The 22,602-nt window shown below is 41.0% G+C and overlaps 1 protein-coding gene across 1 annotated transcript in view; it reads left to right on the top strand.

Moving 5' to 3' along the window:
- Positions 1-22,602, top strand: part of LOC141339132 (SH3 and cysteine-rich domain-containing protein 2-like) — a 58,112-nt gene that overhangs the window by 4,864 nt on the left and 30,646 nt on the right. Inside the window, exons 2-4 of the mRNA XM_073844766.1 lie at positions 20,738-21,038; positions 21,211-21,305; positions 22,258-22,330. Coding sequence (XP_073700867.1) covers positions 20,738-21,038; positions 21,211-21,305; positions 22,258-22,330 — 469 coding nt within the window. The remainder of the gene's footprint in view (positions 1-20,737; positions 21,039-21,210; positions 21,306-22,257; positions 22,331-22,602) is intronic.

The raw sequence follows: 22,602 nt of genomic DNA, 5'->3' as shown, positions 1-22,602 counted from the left end.
GTCGATTCCAACGTGTGTGCAAATTTTCAAGAGTTTTTGAATATGTTAAGGCCCCCATAAGTGCCCGGAAGGTTGAAAAAAAAAGAAAAAATCGCAAGCAGCGATGAAGGGCACAAGCCATCTGTGCAATCGCTACCACGGTGCCATCAGGAAAACGATGCACAGTGGGGACATGGATTTACAGTTGTGCTCTGGCAGTCTGGATTTAAGGGTTACAGCAATGAAAGGGTTACTCCATAAGATCAACACAAAGACAGACACACACATAGGGTAACATAACATGAAAAAATATTAATGAATGCTGTAAAAATAAATTGTTAATTGTTAGTTTATGTTGGTTTATACATGAACTAATGTCAACAAAAGAGATCTTATTTTAAATTGTTACTGACACTTTTTATGACCACTTTTACAACCATTTTTAAATATTATTTTAATAATCTATAAGCATTTGTGAGATAATTATATTAGCAAATATTAAGTTATTATATGTATTTTAATATTATTCTAATTAATTGTAATGAGCAGTAAATGGTCAGACTCCAAAAAATCTTATCCTATCAGTGAGAGACAAATAAAACATTTATTGATTTTTCTTTAAAAATAAAAAATATATTTTAATGCTCTTTAAGCATTTAAATAATCATTATGTAAAAGTATTCTGACATTACAGTACATAACAACTGGTTCTATGCATTACTTTCCTTGTTATACACTGAGAATGAGCAGAATAGGATTAGAGATAAACATATTCCTTATCATACGAGGACCTCTGGTGGTCATACCTCGTATTACAGTCTTCATCTGACTATAGATTTTGTGTGATACTTTTAATGTTTTTGGGGCCTCTGAGCATGATAAAATTTTTATACCAAGCGTATTTCCTAAGAATGATTTGTTCTTCATATATACAAAGATTTGAAGAGTTAGGATAATGCACTTTAAAGATATATGAAAATTACTGTTATTTTTTTTTTTACTGTTTACTGTGACTTTAAAAAATCACCACATCAACACTGTTCAAGATATCCCAAATCCGCTCACAATTTAGCATCTTGAGTATATTCACATCATGTTGACAAAGCTTGTTGTGAACTACTTGTTTCTACTTTGTTTAGTATGATTTTACTTACAGCCTGATTTTTCCAAAAATCCACATTCAAATAAAAATAGCCAACTTCCTTTTTATTATAGCTAATGAGTGTAAATTAGAAATTTGTCCGGCTTGGTGAGACCAATATATATACCGAGTTTGGTGACTGTAGGAAAAACTAACCCCCCAACTTTTGTCAAAAGCCAATGGCGCAATCGCTACCCTGGTGCCATCAGGAAAATGATGCACAGCGGGGACATGGATTTACAGTAGTGCTCTGTCAGTCTGGATTTAAGGGTTACAGCAATAAAAGGGTTACTCCATAAGATCAACACAAAGACAGACACACACAAAGGGTAACATAATATTAAAAAAATATTAATGAATGCTGTAAAAATAAATTGTTCATTGTTAGTTCACGGTTGAACTAATGTTAACAAAAGAGACCTTATTTTAAATTGTTACTGACACTTTTTATGACCACTTTTACAACCATTTTTAAATATTATTTTAATGATCTATAAGAATTTGTGAGATAATTACATTAGTAAATATTAAGTTATTTTATGTATAATATTAAAAAAATATTAAAAGTATCAAGAAAGTTGTCTGGCTTGATGAGACCAATATATGTACCGAGTTTGGTGACTGTAGGCAAAACTAACCCCCCAACTTTTGTCAAAAGGTGGCGCTATAGAGTGCTTCCTCAACACCCATTTACGAGCTTTTGCCAGTGTCTAACTCTCATTAATACTGATGTGTGTGTTGAGTTTCGTGAAATTCTAAGCAAATTAAGTACCCCAAAAACAAAGGAAAGTAAAGTTAAAGTTTGACACGTTGCCATGGCAACAGTATATAACATATCAATGACCCCAACACAGATTGTCATTGGCTGTGTTTTGACATTATTCTGATGAGGTTTGAAGCAAATCGGGTAAAAACAAACATGTGATTTTAATAGAGATGCACTTCCTGTTACCAGTTGGTGGCGCTATAACTTTGACTCCTTATAGTCACATCTATGTGATCAGCATCATACAACGAAAAAACTGCTGAAGTTTGATCAAAAACCTAGGTAAAGTATGCAAAAGTTATTAGACACTTGCTGTTTCTAATTTCAACGCCTCGCCACGGCCAAACCGTTCGAAATATCAAAAATCCCCTCACAATTTTTCATCCTCAATGTCTGTAGATCATGTTGACCGAGTTTGGTGGCAATCGGGTAAAAAACCTAGGACAAGTATATCAAATTCCAGAGCATGCGTTTTACACAAAGCTCTGAATAACTTCCTGTCGGGATTAGCTAATGACATGCAGCGCGAAAGTTGTTTAGTTCTATGAGTTCTATATGTGTACCGAGTTTCATATGTGTATGTGCAAGTATGTGTGCTATATGGCCCTCAAAATTCCAGGGGGCGCTGTAGAGTCACCTTGCCAGGCCCGGTTACCAGTCTCTGCCGGGCCCTAATGGCCGCAGATTCCAATGTGTATGCCAATTTTCAAGAGTTTTTGAGCATGTTAAGGGCCCCAAAATCCCCCAAAACCTTGACGAAAAATAGAATAAAGAATAATCCTAAGGAAAACAATAGGGCACTTCGCCCCTTTGGGCTTGTGCCCTAAAAAGGAAATAAGAATCCTTAGAAGAACAATAGGGCCTTCGCCCTTTTGGGCTCGGGCCCTAATAATCCTAAGGAAAACAATAGGGCACTTCGCCCCTTTGGGCTTGTGCCCTAATAAATAAAATAAGAACCCTTAGAAGAACAATAGGGCCTTCGCCCTTTTGGGCTCGGGCCCTAATAATAATCCTTAGAAGAACAATAGGGCCTTCGCCCATTCTGGGCTCGGGCCCTAATTATTCATATTGTGAATGTGCAAATAGAGCAGAGCGTGATGCTACAGGTGGTTTGTTTGGCCCACTCACCTGTGTGTAGCACACTCAGATTCCACTAAGGAAGATTGTCAACATAACAAAGGTGCAGTGGATTATGTATAGATTGGATATGCAAGGACATGGATGTGTATTGGATGGTTACAGTGTAACAGCTTTGCGATTGCCAGCAGTGCTGTTTCCAAACCAGGCAGGTGCAGGTGTAGAATGTTCTGAGGATGCTGGGGCTCATTCCAAACTTCCTCATACATCTCAAGAAGAAGAGGCGTTGGTGTGTCTTTTTCAGTACTGCATCTGTGTGAGCAGACCATGTGAGATCCTCACTGATGTGAACACCGAGGAACTTGAAGTTGTTAACCTGCTCCACAGGTGTCTCGTTGATGGTGATGGGTGTGTGTTCTCTGCTCTGTCTCCTGAAATCCACCACCAGCTCCTTAGTCTTATCAATGTTGAGTGAGAGGTGGTTCTCCTGACACCATTTGGTCAGGGTGCTGACCTCCTCTCTGTAGGCAGTCTCATCATTGTCAGTGATCAGGCCTATCACCGTTGTGTCGTCGGCAAATTTGACAATGACGTTGGAGCTGTGTGTGGCTGTACAGTCATGTGTGTACAGGGAGTACAGGAGTGGGCTGAGAACGCAGCCCTGAGGAGCACCAGTGTTGAGGGTCAGCTGTTGCTGCCCATTCTGACCACCTGATTTCTGCCTGTCAGGAAGTCCATGATCCAGCTGCACAGAGATCTGTTTAGACCTAGAGTCTGTAGCTTTGCGACAAGTGTGGCAGGCACTATGGTGTTAAATGCTGAGCTATAGTCCACAAACAGCAGTCTCACATAGGTGTTTTTATTTTCCAGGTGGGAGAGAGCAGCGTGGAGGGTGAAAGCAATAGCATCGTCTGTGGAACGGTTGCTACGATAAGCACAGAGCAGATGTAGTCTCTGATGAGTCTTTCAAAACACTTGCTGAAGATGGGTGTCAGAGCAATGGGCCTCCAGTCATTCAAGCATATGATTTTATTTTTATAGGGCATGGGCATGATGGTGGATTTTTTAAAACACGAGGGAACCACAGACAGAGAGAGGGAGAGGTTGAAAATATCTGTGAAAACCCCAGCTAGTTGGAATGTGCATTCTCGGAGCACACGTTCTGGGATGCCATCAGGACCCGCTGCTTTGCGTATATTCACCCGTCGGAAGGATCGGGTTACATCCGCGACAGAGATGGAGAGTGCTCTCGCCTCTTCTGCAGCAGCCGCAGGAGCGCTCTCTACGTGGGCGGTGTTTTGAGCCTCGAAACGAGCATAAAAATGATTAAGCTCATCCGGTAGAGAGGCGGCAATGTTCACAGTAGCTGGTTTGTTCCCTTTAAAGTCAGTGATGTTATTGATGCTTTGCCACGTACCTCTTGCGTTATTGGTGTTGAATTGATTTTCAACTTTGTTTTTGTATTGTCTTTGGCTGCTTTGATGGATTTCCTAAGATCGTAACTGGCTTGTTTACGATCGTCAGGGTTTCTGGATTTGAAAGCAGATGTTTGCGCTGACAGGGCTGCTCGAACATCACTGTTAATCCACGGTTTTTGGTTGGGGTAGATGCGGATTGTTTTTGTCGGCACTACGTCTTCTACATCTACACACTCCCTGATGAAACACGTTACCAGTGTTGGGCAGTAGCGTCGCTACAAGTAGTGACACTACTAGCCTAACTACATTTCTCAGTAGCGTGGTGGTAGCGTCGCTGTTTTCTGAATCAAATAGCTTTGCAGTAGCTAAGCTATTATTTTGATCAAGTAACGCGGTAGCGTCAACAAAAGCTACAAGCTATATATTTTTCGAACCTTTAAGCTCAAATCGGAAATATAACTGCTACGGATCACTGATCCTGGGTCAGTAAGCGGCGTCACCGCCACTAAACCCTGTGACGCCATTGGCTCGTTAAACTGTCAGTCAAACCGTATTATTCCTCCCGCCTCTCTCATGAATGAAGTGCGGCGCGCAGTTTGAAGCATCTCAGCATATTTGCAGACTTGAGGTAAATAAAGAAGTGTTGATTGAAAAGTACATGTTTTCTGTATTTATAATAAAGCATTGTATTTATAAAGGCATTCGAGGAGATGAGAAAAGTGTGTCTTAGTCTAGCATTTGTTGTCGACACAACCAAATTGCTTATGTGAAGGGCTGAATCTTTATATTTTAACTAAATGTCAGAAAAGTCATATCAAGTCAAGTCACCTTTATTTATATATCGCTTTTAACAATACAGATTGTGTCAAAGCAACTGCACAGTATTTAAACCGCACAATAGTGTGTAAGTAACGCATTATTGTAAATAATAAATTTTCAGTTAAAGGCAGTTCATCAATGAATTCAGTGATATCATCGTCAGTTCAGTTCAAATAGTATACGATATCGCTGGAAAGTGTCCCCAACTAAGCAAGCCAGAGGCGACAGCGGCAAGGAACCAAAACTCCACAGATGACAGAAATGGAGAAAAAAAACCTTTTGAGAAACCAGGCTCAGTCGGGGGACCAGTTCTCCTCTGGCCAGACGAAACCAGCAGTTTGTACCAATGTCCGATTGTAGAGAACTCATCAGGTTCCTGTGGTGTAGCACCGATGGCCGTCTAGGTTGGCGAGGTCTTCATTGATGATCCGTCTCTGGAGCTCATCTGGTTGACATCCACGGCTATTGAAGTCATCTCCAGGTGGTGATCCATGATCTAAGCTGGGTACGGACTGGATCCGGGGGACTGCAGTGACCATCTGATCCGGATACAGGCTGGGTCTGGTGGCTACGGTGACCTCGGAATAAGAATGAAACAGACTAATATTAGCGTAGATGCCATTCTTTTTACAATGCAACGAGTGCATCATGTGTTATGGGAGGTGTTTTCGGTTCCGGTTGACCTAATTAATGCAGCCTAACAATCCTTTAACAGATTTGAATTATAGGAATATGTTAATGTTTTTATGTGTAAACCAGGTTAAAGAGATGTGTCTTTAATCTAGATTTAAACTGACAGAGTGTGTCTGCCTCCCGATCTATGTTAGATAGATTGTTCCAGAGTTTAGGCGCTAGATAAGAAAATGATCTGCTGCCCACAGTTGATTTTGATATTCTAGGTATTATCAAATTGCCAGAATTTTGAGAACGCAGCAGACGTGAGGGACTATAATGCGATAGAGCTCGCTCAAGTACTGAGGAGCTAAACCATTGAGGGCTTTATAAGTAATTAGCAAGATTTTAAAATCTATATGATGTTTTATAGGGAGCCAATGCAGTGCTGACAGAACCGGGCTAATATGCTCATACTTTCTAGTTCTAGTAAGAACTCTAGCTGCTGCATTTTGGACCAGCTGGAGTTTGTTTATTAAGCGTGCAGAACAACCGCCCAATAAAGCATTACAATAGTCTACCCTTGAGGTCATGAACGCATGAATTAACGTTTCTGCATTTGACATTGATAGCATAGGTTGTAATTTCGATATTTTTAAGATGGAAAAATGCGGTTTTGCAAATGCTATGTGGCTTTCAGAGGAGAGATTGCTATCAAATAGGACGCCTAGGTTCCTAACTGATGATGACGAATTTACAGAGCAGCCATCTAGTATTAGACTGTGTTTTAGGTCATTACTTGTAGAGGTTTTAGGTCCAATAATTAACACCTCTGTTTTTTCAGAATTTAACAGTAAGAAGTTATTCGCCATCCAGTTTTTAATATCAGCTATGCATTCTGTTAGTTTTTCGAATTAATATGTTTTGCCGGGCTGTGAAGAAATATAGAGCTGAGTATCATCAGCGTAACAATGAACGCTAACACCATGTTTCCTGATGATATCTCCCAAGGGTAACATGTAAAGCGTAAAAAGTAATGGCCCTAGTACTGAACCTTGAGGTACTCCATACTGCACTTGCGATTTAAATGATACCTCTTCATTTATTGCCACAAACTGATGACGGTCTGATAAGTATGATTTGAACCATGCCAGTGCACTACCATTAATGCCTACCAGGCCATTCAATTCATGAGTTGGAATTTGAATTGAATTGACTCCGCCCCACAGGAAGTTGAATTTGAATTGGAGTTGGAATGACAGGAAGTGGAATTAAATTCATGGCAATTCAAAGACATTCCACACAGTCATACAACAGAAAGAATGTGTTGAATCTCACATACAGTTACATTCATTTTGTAATTTAATAGCATAATTTTATTACACATAACTAGTCACTCCTCAACCCTGCATACATTTTGTTCCAACATATAGATAATGATCAAATTCTTGAAATAAATTACTCCCTCAATGTTTGATTAGTTTTGTTCAAAATGTTATTTTCATTTCAAAGTAATCAAATAACACAATGTAATCTGTACAAGTAATTCAAACTAATATCATTTATAGAATATGTAATGAAATCATATCTGATATATATTGTAAAGCTTCATTGTTAAACACTTCACTTATGTATATGAATTTCTTTGAATTTGTATTGAATTGCAATTCTGCTTCCTTTAATTCAAATTAAAATTGTAATTCTAGATCCTGTTTTTGACATCAATTCAAATTCAATTCAGATTCAAGAATTGAATTGGAATTTAGGAGTCATTCTCAATTCAATTCTGAATTGTGCACAAGCCTGATGCCTACATAATTTTCAAGTCTATTTAAAAGAATGTTGTGGTCAATAGTATCAAATGCAGCACTAAGATCCAGTAGCACTAATAGAGAGATGCAACCACAATCGGTTGACAAGAGCAGGTCATTTGTAACTCTAATAAGAGCAGTCTCAGTGCTATGATACGGTCTAAAAACCTGACTGGAAATCCTCACAGATACCATTTTTCTCTAAGAAGGAGCATAATTGTGAGGATACTACCTTTTCTAGTATCTTTGACAGAAAAGGGAGATTCGAAATTGGTCTGTAATTAATTAATTCATTGGGGTCAAGTTGTGTTTTTTTAATGAGTGGCTTAATAACAGCCAGTTTGAAGGTTTTGGGGACATATCCTAATGATAATGACGAATTAATAATATTTATAAGAGGATCTATGACTTCTGGAAGTACCTCCTTTAGTAGATTAGATGGAATAGGGTCTAACATACATGTTGTGGGTTTAGATGATTTAACAAGTTTATAAAATTCTTCCTCTCCTATAAAAGAGAATGAGTGGAATTGTTCCTCAGGAGATCTACAGCGCATTATCTGATGCGATACTGTAGCGGGCGGCTGTATGGTTACAATTTTATCTCTAATAGTTTCTATCTTGGAGGTAAAGTATTTCATAAAGTCATTACTGCTGTGCTGTTGGGAAATGTCTGCACCTGTTGCTGCTATATTTTTTGTTAATTTAACCACAGTATTGAACAAATACCTAGGGTTATGTTTGTTTTCTTCTAAGAGAGACGAAAAGTAATCCGATCTGGCAGTTTTTAATGCTTTTCTATAAGATAAGTTGCATTCACGCCAAGCAGTACGAAAAACCTCTAGTTTTGTTTTCCTCCAGCTGCGTTCCATTTTTCGTGCTTTTCTCTTTAGGGCGCGAGTGTGATCGTTATACCACGGTGTTACACTGTTTTTCTTAATCTTTTTTAAGCGCACTGGAGCAACTGTATCTAAAGTGCTAGAAAAGAGAGAGTTCATAGTTTCTATTACATCATCAAGTTTTTCTGAGCAATTTTCTGAGCAATTTCGGCAATGAGTAGGACCTGACACGTGTTGTTTAACCCCAATAGAGTTCAAAATATCTATAAATGCTCTTCCTAATGCATCTTTTTCATTATCAACATGGATGTTTAAATCACCCACTATTAAGACTTTATCTGCGGCCAACACCAACTCGGATAGAAAATCAGCAAATTCTTTAATAAAGTCTGTATGGTGCCCTGGTGGCCTGTATACAGTAGCCAGTACAAACGTCACGGCGAATTTATCATTAACACTTGTTTCTCTGGATAATGCTATATGAAGCACCATTACTTCAAACGAGTTATATTTGAAGCCCGTTCTCTGAGAGACATTGAGAATATTGCTATAAATAGTAGAAACACCTCCCCCTTTACCTTTTAGACGCGGTTCATGTTTATAACAGTAATCTTGGGGGGTGGACTCGTTTAAAATAATGTAATCGTCTGGTTTTAGCCAGGTTTCTGTCAAACAGATAAACAGCACTTTCAACTTGAAAAATCAGTGTAATCTAATTACTTTTTCCTGGTAACACAGTAAAGTAATGCGTTACGTTTTAAATTTGTGTAATTTGATTACAGTTACTAATGTCAACAAAATTACATTACTTCAGTAACAAATGCAGTGTTAAAAATATGAGCGTCATGCAGCGTCATGAAAAAAACTGAGCGCCCACATAGCAACAAGAAAACTGTATAATCTGCAATGCAAAAAAGTTGTATTAAAACTAGTGATGGGCACCTTGATTTTAGTCTTTGAAGCAGGCTAGTGCTCTGGGAAGATCTCAAAACTCAGAAGTACGAGATTGGAGTGGGTGGGTGGGTGTGGGTGTCAAATTCATGGCGAAAGGCTAAATGTTTCGGTTCGTTCTTAGCAAAAACAAACAAATTATAATAATCTTTGCTAATATTTGTGAAATTTCAAACTGCTTTGGACTTTGCAGTATCGAATTATGCCTTTACTATGACCAAAATGACAGAATATGCCATTCAGCTGTTGGATCGCGCCGGTGTCTTATTACGCGCACACTATCACTGCAGCTGTTCATTTAAAAAATAAAACACAGTCACCCAAAAGTTACACTAGTCAATTTAAATAGTGTGTATTACATGCAGTTCAGCGTGACCACCGGTCCTGTGGCACATTTTTGCTCATCATGATATTTTCCGTCGAAGTGCATGAAGTACAAAGCTTACCCAATGCCTAATAATTTAGCTTCAAATACATTGCAGAAATGGATCATTTGTATTTGTGGCAAGAGAGGTAGTCTACATAAGCCCAACTTTACTTTCAGTTTCGCATTTAATTTGTTTTGGATTGTTTATTTATTTATTTATTTCATCATTGTTCTGTTCTGAATAAGGTTAAAGTTAAAGGATTTGTTGTGGAGTGAGGGAAATAATGTCAAAATATTATAACATTACGCTGTAGGCCTGTTTATTTCAGAATATAATAAAATGTGACTTATAGGCCTAGCCGCTGTGACCTGTCGGTTTAATTTTTCCTCTCAAAGACTTACAATTTATGTTAATGTGTTTTACCTTCTGCAAACGAAAATAGCCGCTTGATTCGGTTATATATTCTTACTGTCAGTTAACAAATTTACAATAGAATTTAGCTTTGCTTCCCAGATAATAACAGGGTCTGGGCCAAATCTGGCTTACATTCCACACTTGTCTTTTATTCACAGTCTTGACTGCAAATGTTTGTGATTTGTTTTATTTTTGTATTTGTTATGTACTATAGATTCTGACAATTAAAAAAACAGGCTCCTGTATTAATCAATCACTATCTTTGTTCAAAAACGGCAGTAAATTAAAGTGCTGTTTTTGTGCGGTCTGTCATATTTTAGTAGCTATATACAGCAAATCTACAGCGCTTCCATTAGGCTATTTTTTACGAAGCTGTCAACACTGTAAACTCTGACGACATGCAATCAGTTGATGAACACCCATTCATATATAGACTTATGTTATTCAATAATATGAATAAAATAATTTTATTTACAAATTTCATGTTTTTCCTGTTTTATTCGTTTAATATTCTGAAACTGGTGCCATTTTTTATTTTATTTTTTTTTTTTTCAAGAAAGAATTCAACCCCCCAAAATATGAGATAAATCCAGCCCTGTACATAATACTGATTTTTGTTGCCAAATTGGTTTGGAAGAGTGGTTGAATAAACAATTAAACTGAACTTGTATGCCTGTATGACTGACAATTTAATTGATCACTGAGAGAGCATTGACTTGGTATGATGTTGGTTCAATAGAAAAATAAAATTTTTAAAAATAGCTTAGATGTAGTGAACTACTTTTGCCATGATGCTGTAGCTTAGCTTGCTACATTACCCAAGGTTGTAGCTTTAGTGTAGTTAAGCTTCATTTAATGAGGAGTAACTGTTAGCTTAGCTCACTACATTTTCCAAGTAGCTTGCCTATCACTGCACGTTACTGTATCTGAGTACGCCTCTATGTCGTCATCAGACGCAGCCCGGAACATGTCCCAGTCCACGTGATCAAAACAATCCTGTGGCTATTGGTCCGACCAGCATTGAATTTCCCTGAGGGCGGGTGCTTCCCGTTTCAGTTTCTGCCTATAAGCAGGCAGAAGCAGAATGGAAAGATGGTCCGATTTGCCAAAAGGTGGGCGAGGGAGGGATTTGTATGCGTCACGGAAGGGAGAGTAGCAGTGGTCCAGTACACGATCACCACGCGTGTTGATTGTGATGTGCTGGAAAAATCTTGGAGCTATTGTTCTTAGGTTGGCTTTGTTAAAGTCCCCCGTAACAATAAACGCCACATCTGGGTACACGGTTTCCGGCTCGCTTACAGTATATGCCCATACAGTTCTTTGAGTGCTTGGTCTGTGTTGGCTTGAGGGGGAATGTAAACAGCTGTGATTATGATCGCTGTAAACTCCCTCGGCAGCCAGAATGGTCGACACAGAAGCATGTGAAATTCCAGGTCAGGAGAGCAGAATGATTTGATAGAGTGTAGGTTTCTTTCATCACACCACGAGTTGTTGATAAAGAAACAAACACCCCCACCTCTGCTTTTTCCTGTGAGCTCCTTCGTTCTGTCCGAGCGATGCACGGAGAACCCCGTAAGCTCAATGGCCGAGTCTGGAATCACTGCAGACATCCATGTTTCTGTGAGGCAAATAATGCAGCAGTCCCTTATTTCTCGTTGGTATGAGATGCGTGCCCGCAGTTCACAGAGTTTGTTGTCCAGTGACTGAACGTTAGCCAGCAAAATTGTTGGGAGAGGAGGTCGGAGGGGACGGCGTCTGAGTCTAACAAGGACGCCAGCCCTCTTTCCTCTTTTCCGGCGGCGTTTCCTCAGTCGCGGCCGCGCGGCCCAGACAAAGGGCTCTGATGCGGTGTCCGTAAACAAAACGCCGGCGTTCAAGAACTCAAAGTCCGGTTTGCGCTGTGCGACAAAGGAGCCAATATTTAAAAGCGCGTGTCTGTCGTAAACGGTTATACTAACAACGTTCAACACATAAGACAACAAAAAAACAAGAAAAACACACGAAAAACTGCGAAGTTTGCTCGGAGCTCGCAACACGGCTGCCAAGCTCGGCGCCATCTTGCAATATCCATCCATCTATTCAATACACTTTCCTTAGCGCTTGTCCTATGCATAGGGTCATGGGGAGGCTGGAGCCTTTCCTGGGTCATAGGCAGGAAAACCCCCTGGACATATGGCCAGTCCATCACACACATTTATATTCACACTCACTTCCAGTCTCCAGTTCACCTGTCTTGTATGTATTTGGATTGTGGGGAGAGAAACCCAGAAGAAAACTAACGTCAACACAGAGAGAACATACACATTCCACAGAGAAAGGTCTTTTGCAGCAGCTGGGACTCCATAACTGCACAAACAGTACCTCATTAGACTAGACTGATCTTTTTTATTATTATTATTGCTTCAGAATTTTTTATTTTATTTATTTTATTTATTTTTTAATTATTTTATGTTTTTTTTTTTCACAAGTAAATTTTATAAATGTTGATGGGTTTTTGTTTTGGAATATAAAGAAATAGGGTGGAAATGCTGCTTTTCTCATTCATTCTTTGTGCTCTAATACAATGCTCCCTGTTTTTTAGTGTTTTTTAAATCAGTGTGTTATGAAAGAAATGTATTTTTGAATGAGAATTGTACCAGTGTTATGGTGAAACAAGCTTATTTTGAGACCTATATGAAGTGTTTTGTTAATCTGAGTGAGTTTTGGAGGTGAGATCAACTGTTTGGCCAAAAACATGTTTGGTAATGCAGTCTGTATGAACAGTTTTGAAAATGTGGCATCAGTATTGAACAATGCTTGTTAGCAATTGAAAAAACTGTAAACCTGAAGCCACATTTTCAAAACTGTTCACACATTCAGTGAAACAAATCATTTTTCATTGCTTTTGGGCAAAAAGCATTCAATGACCACATTTCTCAAAATCCATGAACACATTTGTCATTCATACTCCACAACCTGCAAAACACTATACATTTCCAGCACATTTTTAAAATGCTAACACACTGCCTTCAAAACAGTTAAAACCACATTTAGATCAGAACGATGGCAAGTTCTCAATTCTGGAGGAATTATATTAAAATTAAAAATTTAAGCAGAATATTTACTGCGAAACTGAATAATAATTATTCCAAACACAACTAACTGCAATTTCACATGAAAGCCGGGCCTATGTTTGGCCAGTCCATCACAGGGATGACAAACATGCACACATTCATATTCACACTCACAGTCTCCAGTTCACCTGTACTGTATGTTTTCAGACTGTGTGAGAAACACAGAGAACTCCACACAAAGAAAGGCCTTCTGAAGCAGCTGGGACTCCAGTTCTGCACATATTGTACCTCATTATACTAGAAATGCTGATGATGCATTTTTTTTAAATTGTTGATTCAGGAATTTATTATTTTTTTATTTTATATTTTTTCTCAACTTTGTATTTTTATTTTATTTTTTTCACATTCAAGTAAATATTGATGTTTTTTTTTTTTGGTATGTTAAAGAAATGCAACTTTTTTATTCAATCTTTGTGATTACAAAATATTTGGTATTTGTAATACCAAAATAACTGTACTTATACATACAACAAGTCAAGTCAAGTCAAGTCAAGATTATTTATACAGCGCTTTTTACAATACAAGTTGTGTCAAAGCAACCTTACAGTATTAAAATAATAAAATAAAATGTCAATAATAATGCAAGAGTTCCATATTGCAACAAAGTCAAATTGGGGAGGACTCATCTGGTTCCCATGGCCTTGTGCCGGTGGCCGTTTAGGGTAGGAGTTCTTTCTTGATGATCTGTCTCTGGGGCTCATCTAGTTGACACGGTATCCGCTGACATTCGGCTGTAGGTGTTGATCCACCATCTGCTCTAGGTTTGGACTGGATCCGGGGGACTGCAGTGACCATCTGATCTGGATACGGACTGGATCTGGTGGCTATGGTGACCTGGGAATAAGAAACAAACAGACTAATATTAATGTAGATGCAAGAGTTCCAAGTTGCCACACAATCAGATTGGAGAGGACTCATCTGGTTTTCGCTGTCTTGCGTCGATGGCCGTCTAGGTGATGAGGTCTTCACTGATGATCTGTCTTTGATGTGGTCTCTGCTGACATTCAGGGCTGTAGAGGATATCTCTGGGTGCTGATGGGCATGGACTAGATCCGGGAGACTGCAGTGACGGTCTGATCTGGATACATGTGGCTACGGTGACCTCGGAATAAGAAGGAAAGATACTAATATTAGTGTAGATGCCATTCTTCTTCTGATGCAACGAGTACATCAGGTGTTATAGGAAGTGTCCCTGGTTCCGGTTGACCTAAATAATGCAGCCTAACAATCCTTTAACGGATTTGGATTATGAAATGTATTAAGTGTAGGCCAGGTTAAAGAGATGGGTCTTTAATCTAGATTTAAACTGACAGAGTGTGTGTGCCTCCCGAACAGTGTTAGGTAGATTGTTCCAGAGTTTGGGCGCTAAATGTGAAAATGATCTGCCGCCCGCAGTTGATTTTGATATTCTAGGTACTATCAAATTGCCGGAATTTTGAGAACGCAGCAGACGTGAGGGACTATAATATGATAAGAGCTCGCTCAAGTACAGAGGAGCACAGGAAACAACACAGGAAATGCAGTTTTCCTAATTGTTTTGTTTATCACAAAAACAGTGGTTCTATAGTCCTGGTGGTAAAGAAAGAGATGTCTATAAGGTGGTTAAGTGGGTAAAGAAAGGGGTGTAATGAGAAAGAAGAAGAGTGCAACTGACAGAAAGAGATGAGCAGAGATAGGTGCTAGAACAGAGAAGAGGAAAAGGAAAGGGAGAAGAGATGAGTAGAGAGGAGGACACTAGTATAGTGGAATAAGCAAGAGGTGAAACTGTAATGAGTGAAATAAGTATTTGATTCCTTCACAAAACATAACTTAGTACTTGGTGGCAAAACCAAGGTCAGACGTTTCTTGTAGTTGGCCATCAGGTAACTTAAACCTTCAGCCCCCTCCACAGATTTTCTATGGGATTAAGGTCTGGAGACTGGCTAGGCCACTCCAGGACCTTCATGTGCTTCTTCTTGAGCCACTCCTTTGTTGCCTTGGCCGTGTGTTTTAGGTCGTTGTCATGCTGGAATACCCATCCACGACCAATTTACAATGCCCTGGCTGAGGAAAGGTAGTTCTCACCCAAGATTTGACGGTACATTGCCTCATCCATCATCCCTTTGATGCAGTGCAGTTGTCCTGTCCCCTTAGCAGAAAAACACCCCCAAAGCATAATGTTTCCAGCTCCATGTTTGACGGTGGGGATGGTGTTCTTGGGGTCTTAGGCAGCATTTCTCCTCCTCCATACATGGAGTTGAGTTGATGCCAAAGAGATGGATTTTGGTCTAATCTGACCACAACACTTTCACCCAGTTCTCTGAATCATTCAGATGTTCATTGGCAAACTTCAGACGGGCCTGTACATGTGCTTTCAGTCAGGATTTCAGTCCTTCATGGCTTAGTGTGTTACCAATTGTTTTCTTGGTTACTACGGTCCCAGCTGCCTTGAGATCATCGACAAGATCCTCCTGTGTAGTTCTGGGGTGATTCCTCACCATTCTCATGATCATTGAAACTCCACGAGGTGAGAACTCGCATGGAGCCCCAGTTGTGTTTTTTTTTTCCATTTGTGAATAATTGCACCATCTGTTGTCCTCTTCTCCTTGGCGATGGTCTTGTAGCCCATTCCAGTCTTGTGTAGGTCTACAATCTTGTCCATGACATCCTTGGACAGCTCTTTGTTTTTGCCATGGTGGAGAGTTTGGAATCTGATTGATTGATTGCTTCTGTGGACAGCTGTCTTTCATACAGGTAACAAGCTGAGATTAGGAGCATTGTTTTAGAGGGAGTGCTCCTCATTACCTGTATAAAAGACAACTGGGAGCCAGAAATCTTGCTGATTGATAGGGGATCAAATACTTATTTCACTCATTAAAATGCAAATCAATTCATACCTTTTTTGAAATGCATTTTTTTCTGGATTTTTGTCGTTGTTATTAATTAATTGTCTCTCACTGTTAAAATAAACCTACCATTAAAATTATAGACTGATAATTTCTTCAAAACTCATCACCAAACACCAATGATTTGTAACAATGGGTACAGTAATTTTTGACATTTCCAAAACGGTAGCAATTTATAAATACATGAATTTTTTCCATCTTTGCTGCCACTTGTTTTGAAAGTGCTTTTTTCTGTTCTAAAGGAGGGGTGTCCCAATACCTTTGTCCATATAGTGTATGTACAAGTCATTGGTGTTTGGTGATGAGTTTTAGGCTCAAGGTCTGCATTTAAAGTCACACCAGAGGTGTTCAGCTGAGATTAGGACTTTGATTTCTGCAGACCAGGCAAGTTTTTTCACACTGACTGAATCAATCATTTTTGAACCTTGCTTTATACACAAAGTCATTGTCATGTTAGAATTGAAGAGGGTCCTGTCAAAACTGTTGCTGTAAAATTAGAATCACACCATCCCTAAAATATCATTATTGTCACAGTCTGGGCGGGTTGAAGAGTGGAGATGGAGGAGGAGAACCGGAGTAGATGAATAAACAAAGTTTATAAAACAAAACACTGAATCTACAAACAAACAAACAAACAAACAAAAACCAGGAGCATGAACAGAGAACATGTAACATTAAACACAGAACTACAGGGGGAGACAAAGGGAGAAACCAACAGAAGTCCATGTGAGGGGGGAAAACACTAGGAAACACTAGACAAAACAGGCTATAATCCTGACAGTAACGCCCCCTCCAAAAAGGCGCGTCCCGTGCCGTATACTTCTAAAGGGGAGGGAGGGTGGGCGCCCTGGAGGCCGCTAGGCAGGGACATAGGATACAGGGGAGGCCTCCAGAGCGGGTCAGGGTGCTCAGGAGGCCATGGCGGATCAGGAAGCTCAGGGGGCCATGGCCGGATAGATAGTCCATGAGGCCATGGCGGATCTGGGGCTCAGGAAGCCATGGCCGAGTAAACAGTCCAGGAGGCCATGGCGGATCTGGGGGCTCAGGAAGCCATGGCCGAGTAAACAGTCCAGGTGGCCATGGCGGATCTGGGGGCTCAGGAAGCCATGGCTGAGTAAACAGTCCAGGTGCCCATGGCGGATCTGGGGGCTCAGGATGCCATGGCCGATCAGGGGAGTAGCCCCCCCCCAAAAAAATTTTCTTTGTCCACCCAGGAGAGCACGGAAGGGCGCGCAGGAGAGAGCTCCGGCTCTGGAGGGCGCGCAGGAGAGAGCTCCGGCTCTGGATAGATAGTCCAGGAGGCCATGGCGGATCAGGAAGCTCAGGGGGCCATGGCCGGATAGATAGTCCATGAGGCCATGGCGGATCTGGGGCTCAGGAAGCCATGGCCGAGTAAACAGTCCAGGAGGCCATGGCGGATCTGGGGGTTTAGGAAGCCATGGCCGAGTAAACAGTCCAGGTGGCCATGGCGGATCTGGGGGCTCAGGAAGCCATGGCTGAGTAAACAGTCCAGGTGCCCATGGCGGATCTGGGGGCTCAGGAAGCCATGGCCGATCAGGGGAGTAGCCCCCCCCCAAAAAAATCTTCTTTGTCCACCCAGGAGAGCACGGAAGGGCGCGCAGGAGAGAGCTCCGGCTCTGAAGGGCACGCAGGAGAGAGCTCCGGCTCTGGAGGGCGCGCAGGAGAGAGCTCCGGAGTAGGAGTCGGCTCTGGGGGCCGTGCAGGAGGGCACGCTAGAGGAGACGTCGGCTCTGGACGGCGCTCTTGAGGAGCGGGCTCTGGAGGACTGGACGACCCCAGCGGAGACTCTGGAGGGCTGGGCGTCTCCAGCAGAGACTTAGGGAGAGCAGGCTCTGGGCGAGCGGTCACTGGAGGGCGCTCTGGCGGCGCGGCCACTGGAGGGTGCTCTGGCGGCGCGGTCACTGGAGGGCTGGGCGGAACCAGCAGAGACTCAGGGAGGCTGGGCGGAACCAGCGGAGACTCAGGGAGGCTGGGCGGAACCAGCAGAGACTCTGACTTGGCGGTAGCCATCTTGGGTGCAGACTCAGGCTTGGCGGTCATCTTGGCCGGGAACTCAGGAACGGCGGCCATCTTGGCCAGGGATTCAGGCTTGGCGGCCATCTTGGCCGGGAACTCAGGAACGGAGGCCATCTTGCGTGCAGACTCTGACGTGGCAGCCATCTTGCGAACAGACTCTGTCGTGGCAGCCATCTTGCTTGCAGACTCTGGCGTGGCAGCCATCTTGCTTGCAGACTCTGTCGTGGCAGCCATCTTGCTTGCAGACTCTGGCGTGGCAGCCATCTTGCTTGCAGACTCTGGCGTGGCAGCCGTCTTGCTTACAGAATCTGGCGTGGCAGCCATTTTGTGAGCTGACTCTGGCTTGGCGGCTGACGGGCTTGAACGCGGAGAGGAAGCCTGAGACACTGGGCTGAGGGCGGCGGCCGGCGGATTAGAGTGCGGGGATGAGGCCGGCCGCATCGGGCTGAGAACAGCGGTGGAGCTCTGGAGGATGACTGGGGATTTGGGACTGGGCTGACGGCTCGAACCGTTGACACGGTATGTGGATGTTCTCGGCTTAAGGCAGACTGGCGCATTGCGTTGTGTTTGGGAGGGGGCTGGAAGATGAGACCCTCTTGGACTATGAACATCTTCTAATTCAAAATCAGATCCATTTAAATAGAGAATGAGATTGATTAGCTCGATCAAGGAAAAACTACAAGCGGGGAGATCGCAGCTAACCGTCTCATCATCCAGCCCCAAAATAAACACAGCACAGAGAGAAACCTCATGCCAGCCTACCTGGTGGTAGAGCTCGACAAATTCCTCCACATACCGCTCCAACTTCCTACCGCCTTGCCGCAGTCCCCTCAGAGCTTTCTCAGCCCGACTCATCTTCTGTATGGGTCCGTCGTTCTGTCACAGTCTGGGCGGGTTGAAGAGTGGAGATGGAGGAGGAGAACCGGAGTAGATGAATAAACAAAGTTTATAAAACAAAACACTGAATCTACAAACAAACAAACAAACACAAACCAGGGGTCCGTTCTTCGTACCTCGCTAACTCAGTTAGCTGGATTTGATTGTTGACGATTCCGCGTGATCTTGGATCGCTCGGTTCTTCGAAGCTCATCCTGGACTTGCTGTCATAGCAACAGGTGCGCAAGCTTAAACCTGCTCGGGAGCAGGTTTATTTCATGTAAACAGGATTTAGGCTGCGCTCCTGGCGGGTTATGATTGGTTGAAATGGCGAGGTCACATCTGATTGGTTAAAGAGCACGACTGACGCGGACTGACTCACGTGGGAAAAGAAAAGTATCTTGCAAGAAAGTGTATATATATGACAGGTTCCAAAAAATATTTGGCAGCACAACTGTTGATATTATCCAACATTGATCATTCTAATAATAAATCAGCATATTAGAATGATTCCTGAAGGATCGTGTGACACTTAAGACTGGAGTAACAGCTGATAAAAATTCAGCTTTTCATCACAGGAATAAATTCTATTTCAAAGTATGTTAAAATATATTAAAAAAACAAAAACATTATTTTATTTTGTAAAAACAATTTGCAATATTACTGTTTTTTCTGTATTTTTAATTAAATAAATGCAGTCTTGATGAGCATAAGAGACTTCTTTAAAGACTATTACAAGTCTTACTGACCCCAAACTTTTGAACGGTAGTGTATAAAAAAATAAAAAAATAAATAAAATAACATATCAAGGAAAAAACATGTAACATGGGCAGCATTAACGTATTTAATTTGTTCACTACTTTTTGCCAGCCCTCTCTCCTTGCTTTTCCAGCCTTTGCAGTTTTCCCTTGCGTTTTAATTAAACTCTGAAACTCCTGAAATCCCTCAATCAAGAGTTCTTGCTCTGCTGCGGAAAAATACTGAGCGAGCTCCTTCGTCATGTTCGCCGACCAATCAAAGAGTTGCCCATCAATGTTTCTACTATCGATACGTAGCCCCTTTTAAACCACCCAGTGATCTCAAATAACTTCATCCAGCTATACTGATCATCAACAACAGGTGCGTTCGGAGAACCGGAATAGCGAGCTCATAGTTAGCGCGATGATTTGATCTTGGATGTGTCATTTGATCCTGGATGTAGTAAGCGAGGTACGAAGAACGGACCCCTGGAGCATGAACAGAGAACATGTAACATTAAACACAGAACTACAGGGGGAGACAAAGGGAGAAACCAACAGAAGTCCATGTGAGGGGGGAAAACATTAGGAAACACTAGACAAAACAGGCTATAATCCTGACAATTATATGCTTAAACATTAAGGTTTGTACCTTAATTTGTAAAAATTAAATTAAATTAATTAAACCTGTTCATTAGAATGGGGTGTCCCAATATTTTTGGCAATAAATCTTAAATTTGTTAAAAGTCAATGGAGAATTACTGAAATTTTCACTGTTCAAACTAATCAGATCTTTAATATGAATTATTAGTTGTTACTATTTTTTTTAAGTAATGAGTAATTTTTGGAAATCCAGTGTTTTTTTTCTCTTTCATTCTCTCTTTCTAATATGTAGCTGCTGCGTCTGAAACGCTCACTCACATTTATGAGGAGCAAAAGTGTGGAGAACTTCTTCCAGCGTACTCAGAGCGATGCTTATCCACCAACAGAGCTCTTCCCTAGTGCCCTGCCTCCTTCTCCACACCTGTTTACTGGGTCTGCCCATGGTAACAGCAGTGCTGTTTTACCCTCTCCCAGCATCAGCTCTAGACCCGATCCTTTTGGTGTACAGCAGCGACCAGTACAAACACACTTCTTCCTGGAGCATGTCTTCCGTCGACCAACCAGCTGCAGTCTGTGCAAGCTCGTTATTGCAGGTAAGCAGGGAATGCAATACAGTTCTCTTTTTAGCAACTCTTTCTAGACTTGGCATTTCCTATCTCCTTTTCTTTGCCCTTTACTAACATTATAACTGAACTTAAGGAAACCTATGTCATGACCCCTTTAAATTCTAAAATGCATATAAGTCTCTTTCCCATGTCTTTTTAGGCAACTCTAAACAGGGACTGCGCTGTAAAGCATGTAAGATGGGAGCTCATCTTTGGTGTGTCTCTGAAGTCTCAGAGAAACCATGCCAAGGAAAGGTATGCTTGATTTGTGCAGTAAAGTGTCCCTTTTCTACTGCACTATTGTCAATTGTGTGGTACTACAAATAAGCAGCATAAAAAAGAGACAGGGAGCCTGGGGAGCATAGAGATGGCACTCCTGGCCATGACAAGTAACACAAGAAACTCTAGATAATTTAGGTGACTGCAGGGCTAGAGAAGATTCTGAGATGGCCTCAACGGACATGACAGAGAGCCACTTCAGGGGGAGCTGCAGCAGATGATGCTGCCGCCTTGGAACCATAGCTACCATCAGATTGGGACAACTGGACTTGGGTCATCATGGACCACTGGACTTGTCTGTAGGATTCATAGAATGAAACCAGGGTGAAAAAGGAGAAATCTAGCAGTAAAAGAAAAAAGTAAAAGAAGTGCCACAAATTAAGTTACAAAATTGTTCTTAAAAATTATGAGCTACAGTAGGATAGAGATTAAAGTTAGACACCATGAGACAATATAGAAGTTTCAGTTTTATAAGTAGGTGCATTATTAGTTTTGTGCATTCATAGAATGATGTTCATGGGAGACGTGTAAATAACATTGTGAGGGATACAGCTCAGGAATGGATTTGTTGACATTTTTGATTTGTTGACTAGGGAGAGTACAATCCAAACACAGTAATTTTATTTAAGATAATAACAACTGTACAAGAAATCGAAACCCAGGAAACAATGAAGAAAACTGAGTAAACCAATAAAATTGCCATGAACACAGGAAACATCAGGGATAAAATATCATTATATGAAGATAATGAGGGAACCAAGGTCAGTAATTTGTGCACATATGTAATAAAGGGGTAATGAGGGTAACAAGGTCTGTCAGTAATGTGTGCACATATGTAATATAATATTCAAATATTATTAGAAATAATATCCTAAACTATTGAAATATTTAATAGCTGAAAATATATTTTTCTCTTTTTTTCTTCAAGTCTGGTATGTTCAAGAGGAACTTTAGCACACCTGTATTGACCAATGATCAGTTAAATGCTGTGAAGACACAGGGTAAGTGTGTGCAAAAACAAAGTCTGATTTAATATGTAAAATAATGAAAAAGCATGATTATTGATACTACATATTCTATGTAGCATCAGGGGTTAAACTTGTATTTAGGTGGAGGTTTAAAAGATTTCATGCAGGGCAAAAAAAAATGTTTTATACTTTTTTAAAGCTAAAAAAAAGGGAGGATGTTTTCAGTCTAGTTATACTGAGAGGTATACAACAAGTCTAAGTGTATTTGGGGCAGATGCAGATCTATCATTTGCTTCCAGTTATTT

The sequence above is a fragment of the Garra rufa genome, chromosome 7 (assembly GCF_049309525.1).
Source record: "Garra rufa chromosome 7, GarRuf1.0, whole genome shotgun sequence".
NCBI classification, from domain to species: domain Eukaryota; kingdom Metazoa; phylum Chordata; class Actinopteri; order Cypriniformes; family Cyprinidae; genus Garra; species Garra rufa.
This window is presented reverse-complemented; position numbering and strand designations above follow the sequence as displayed.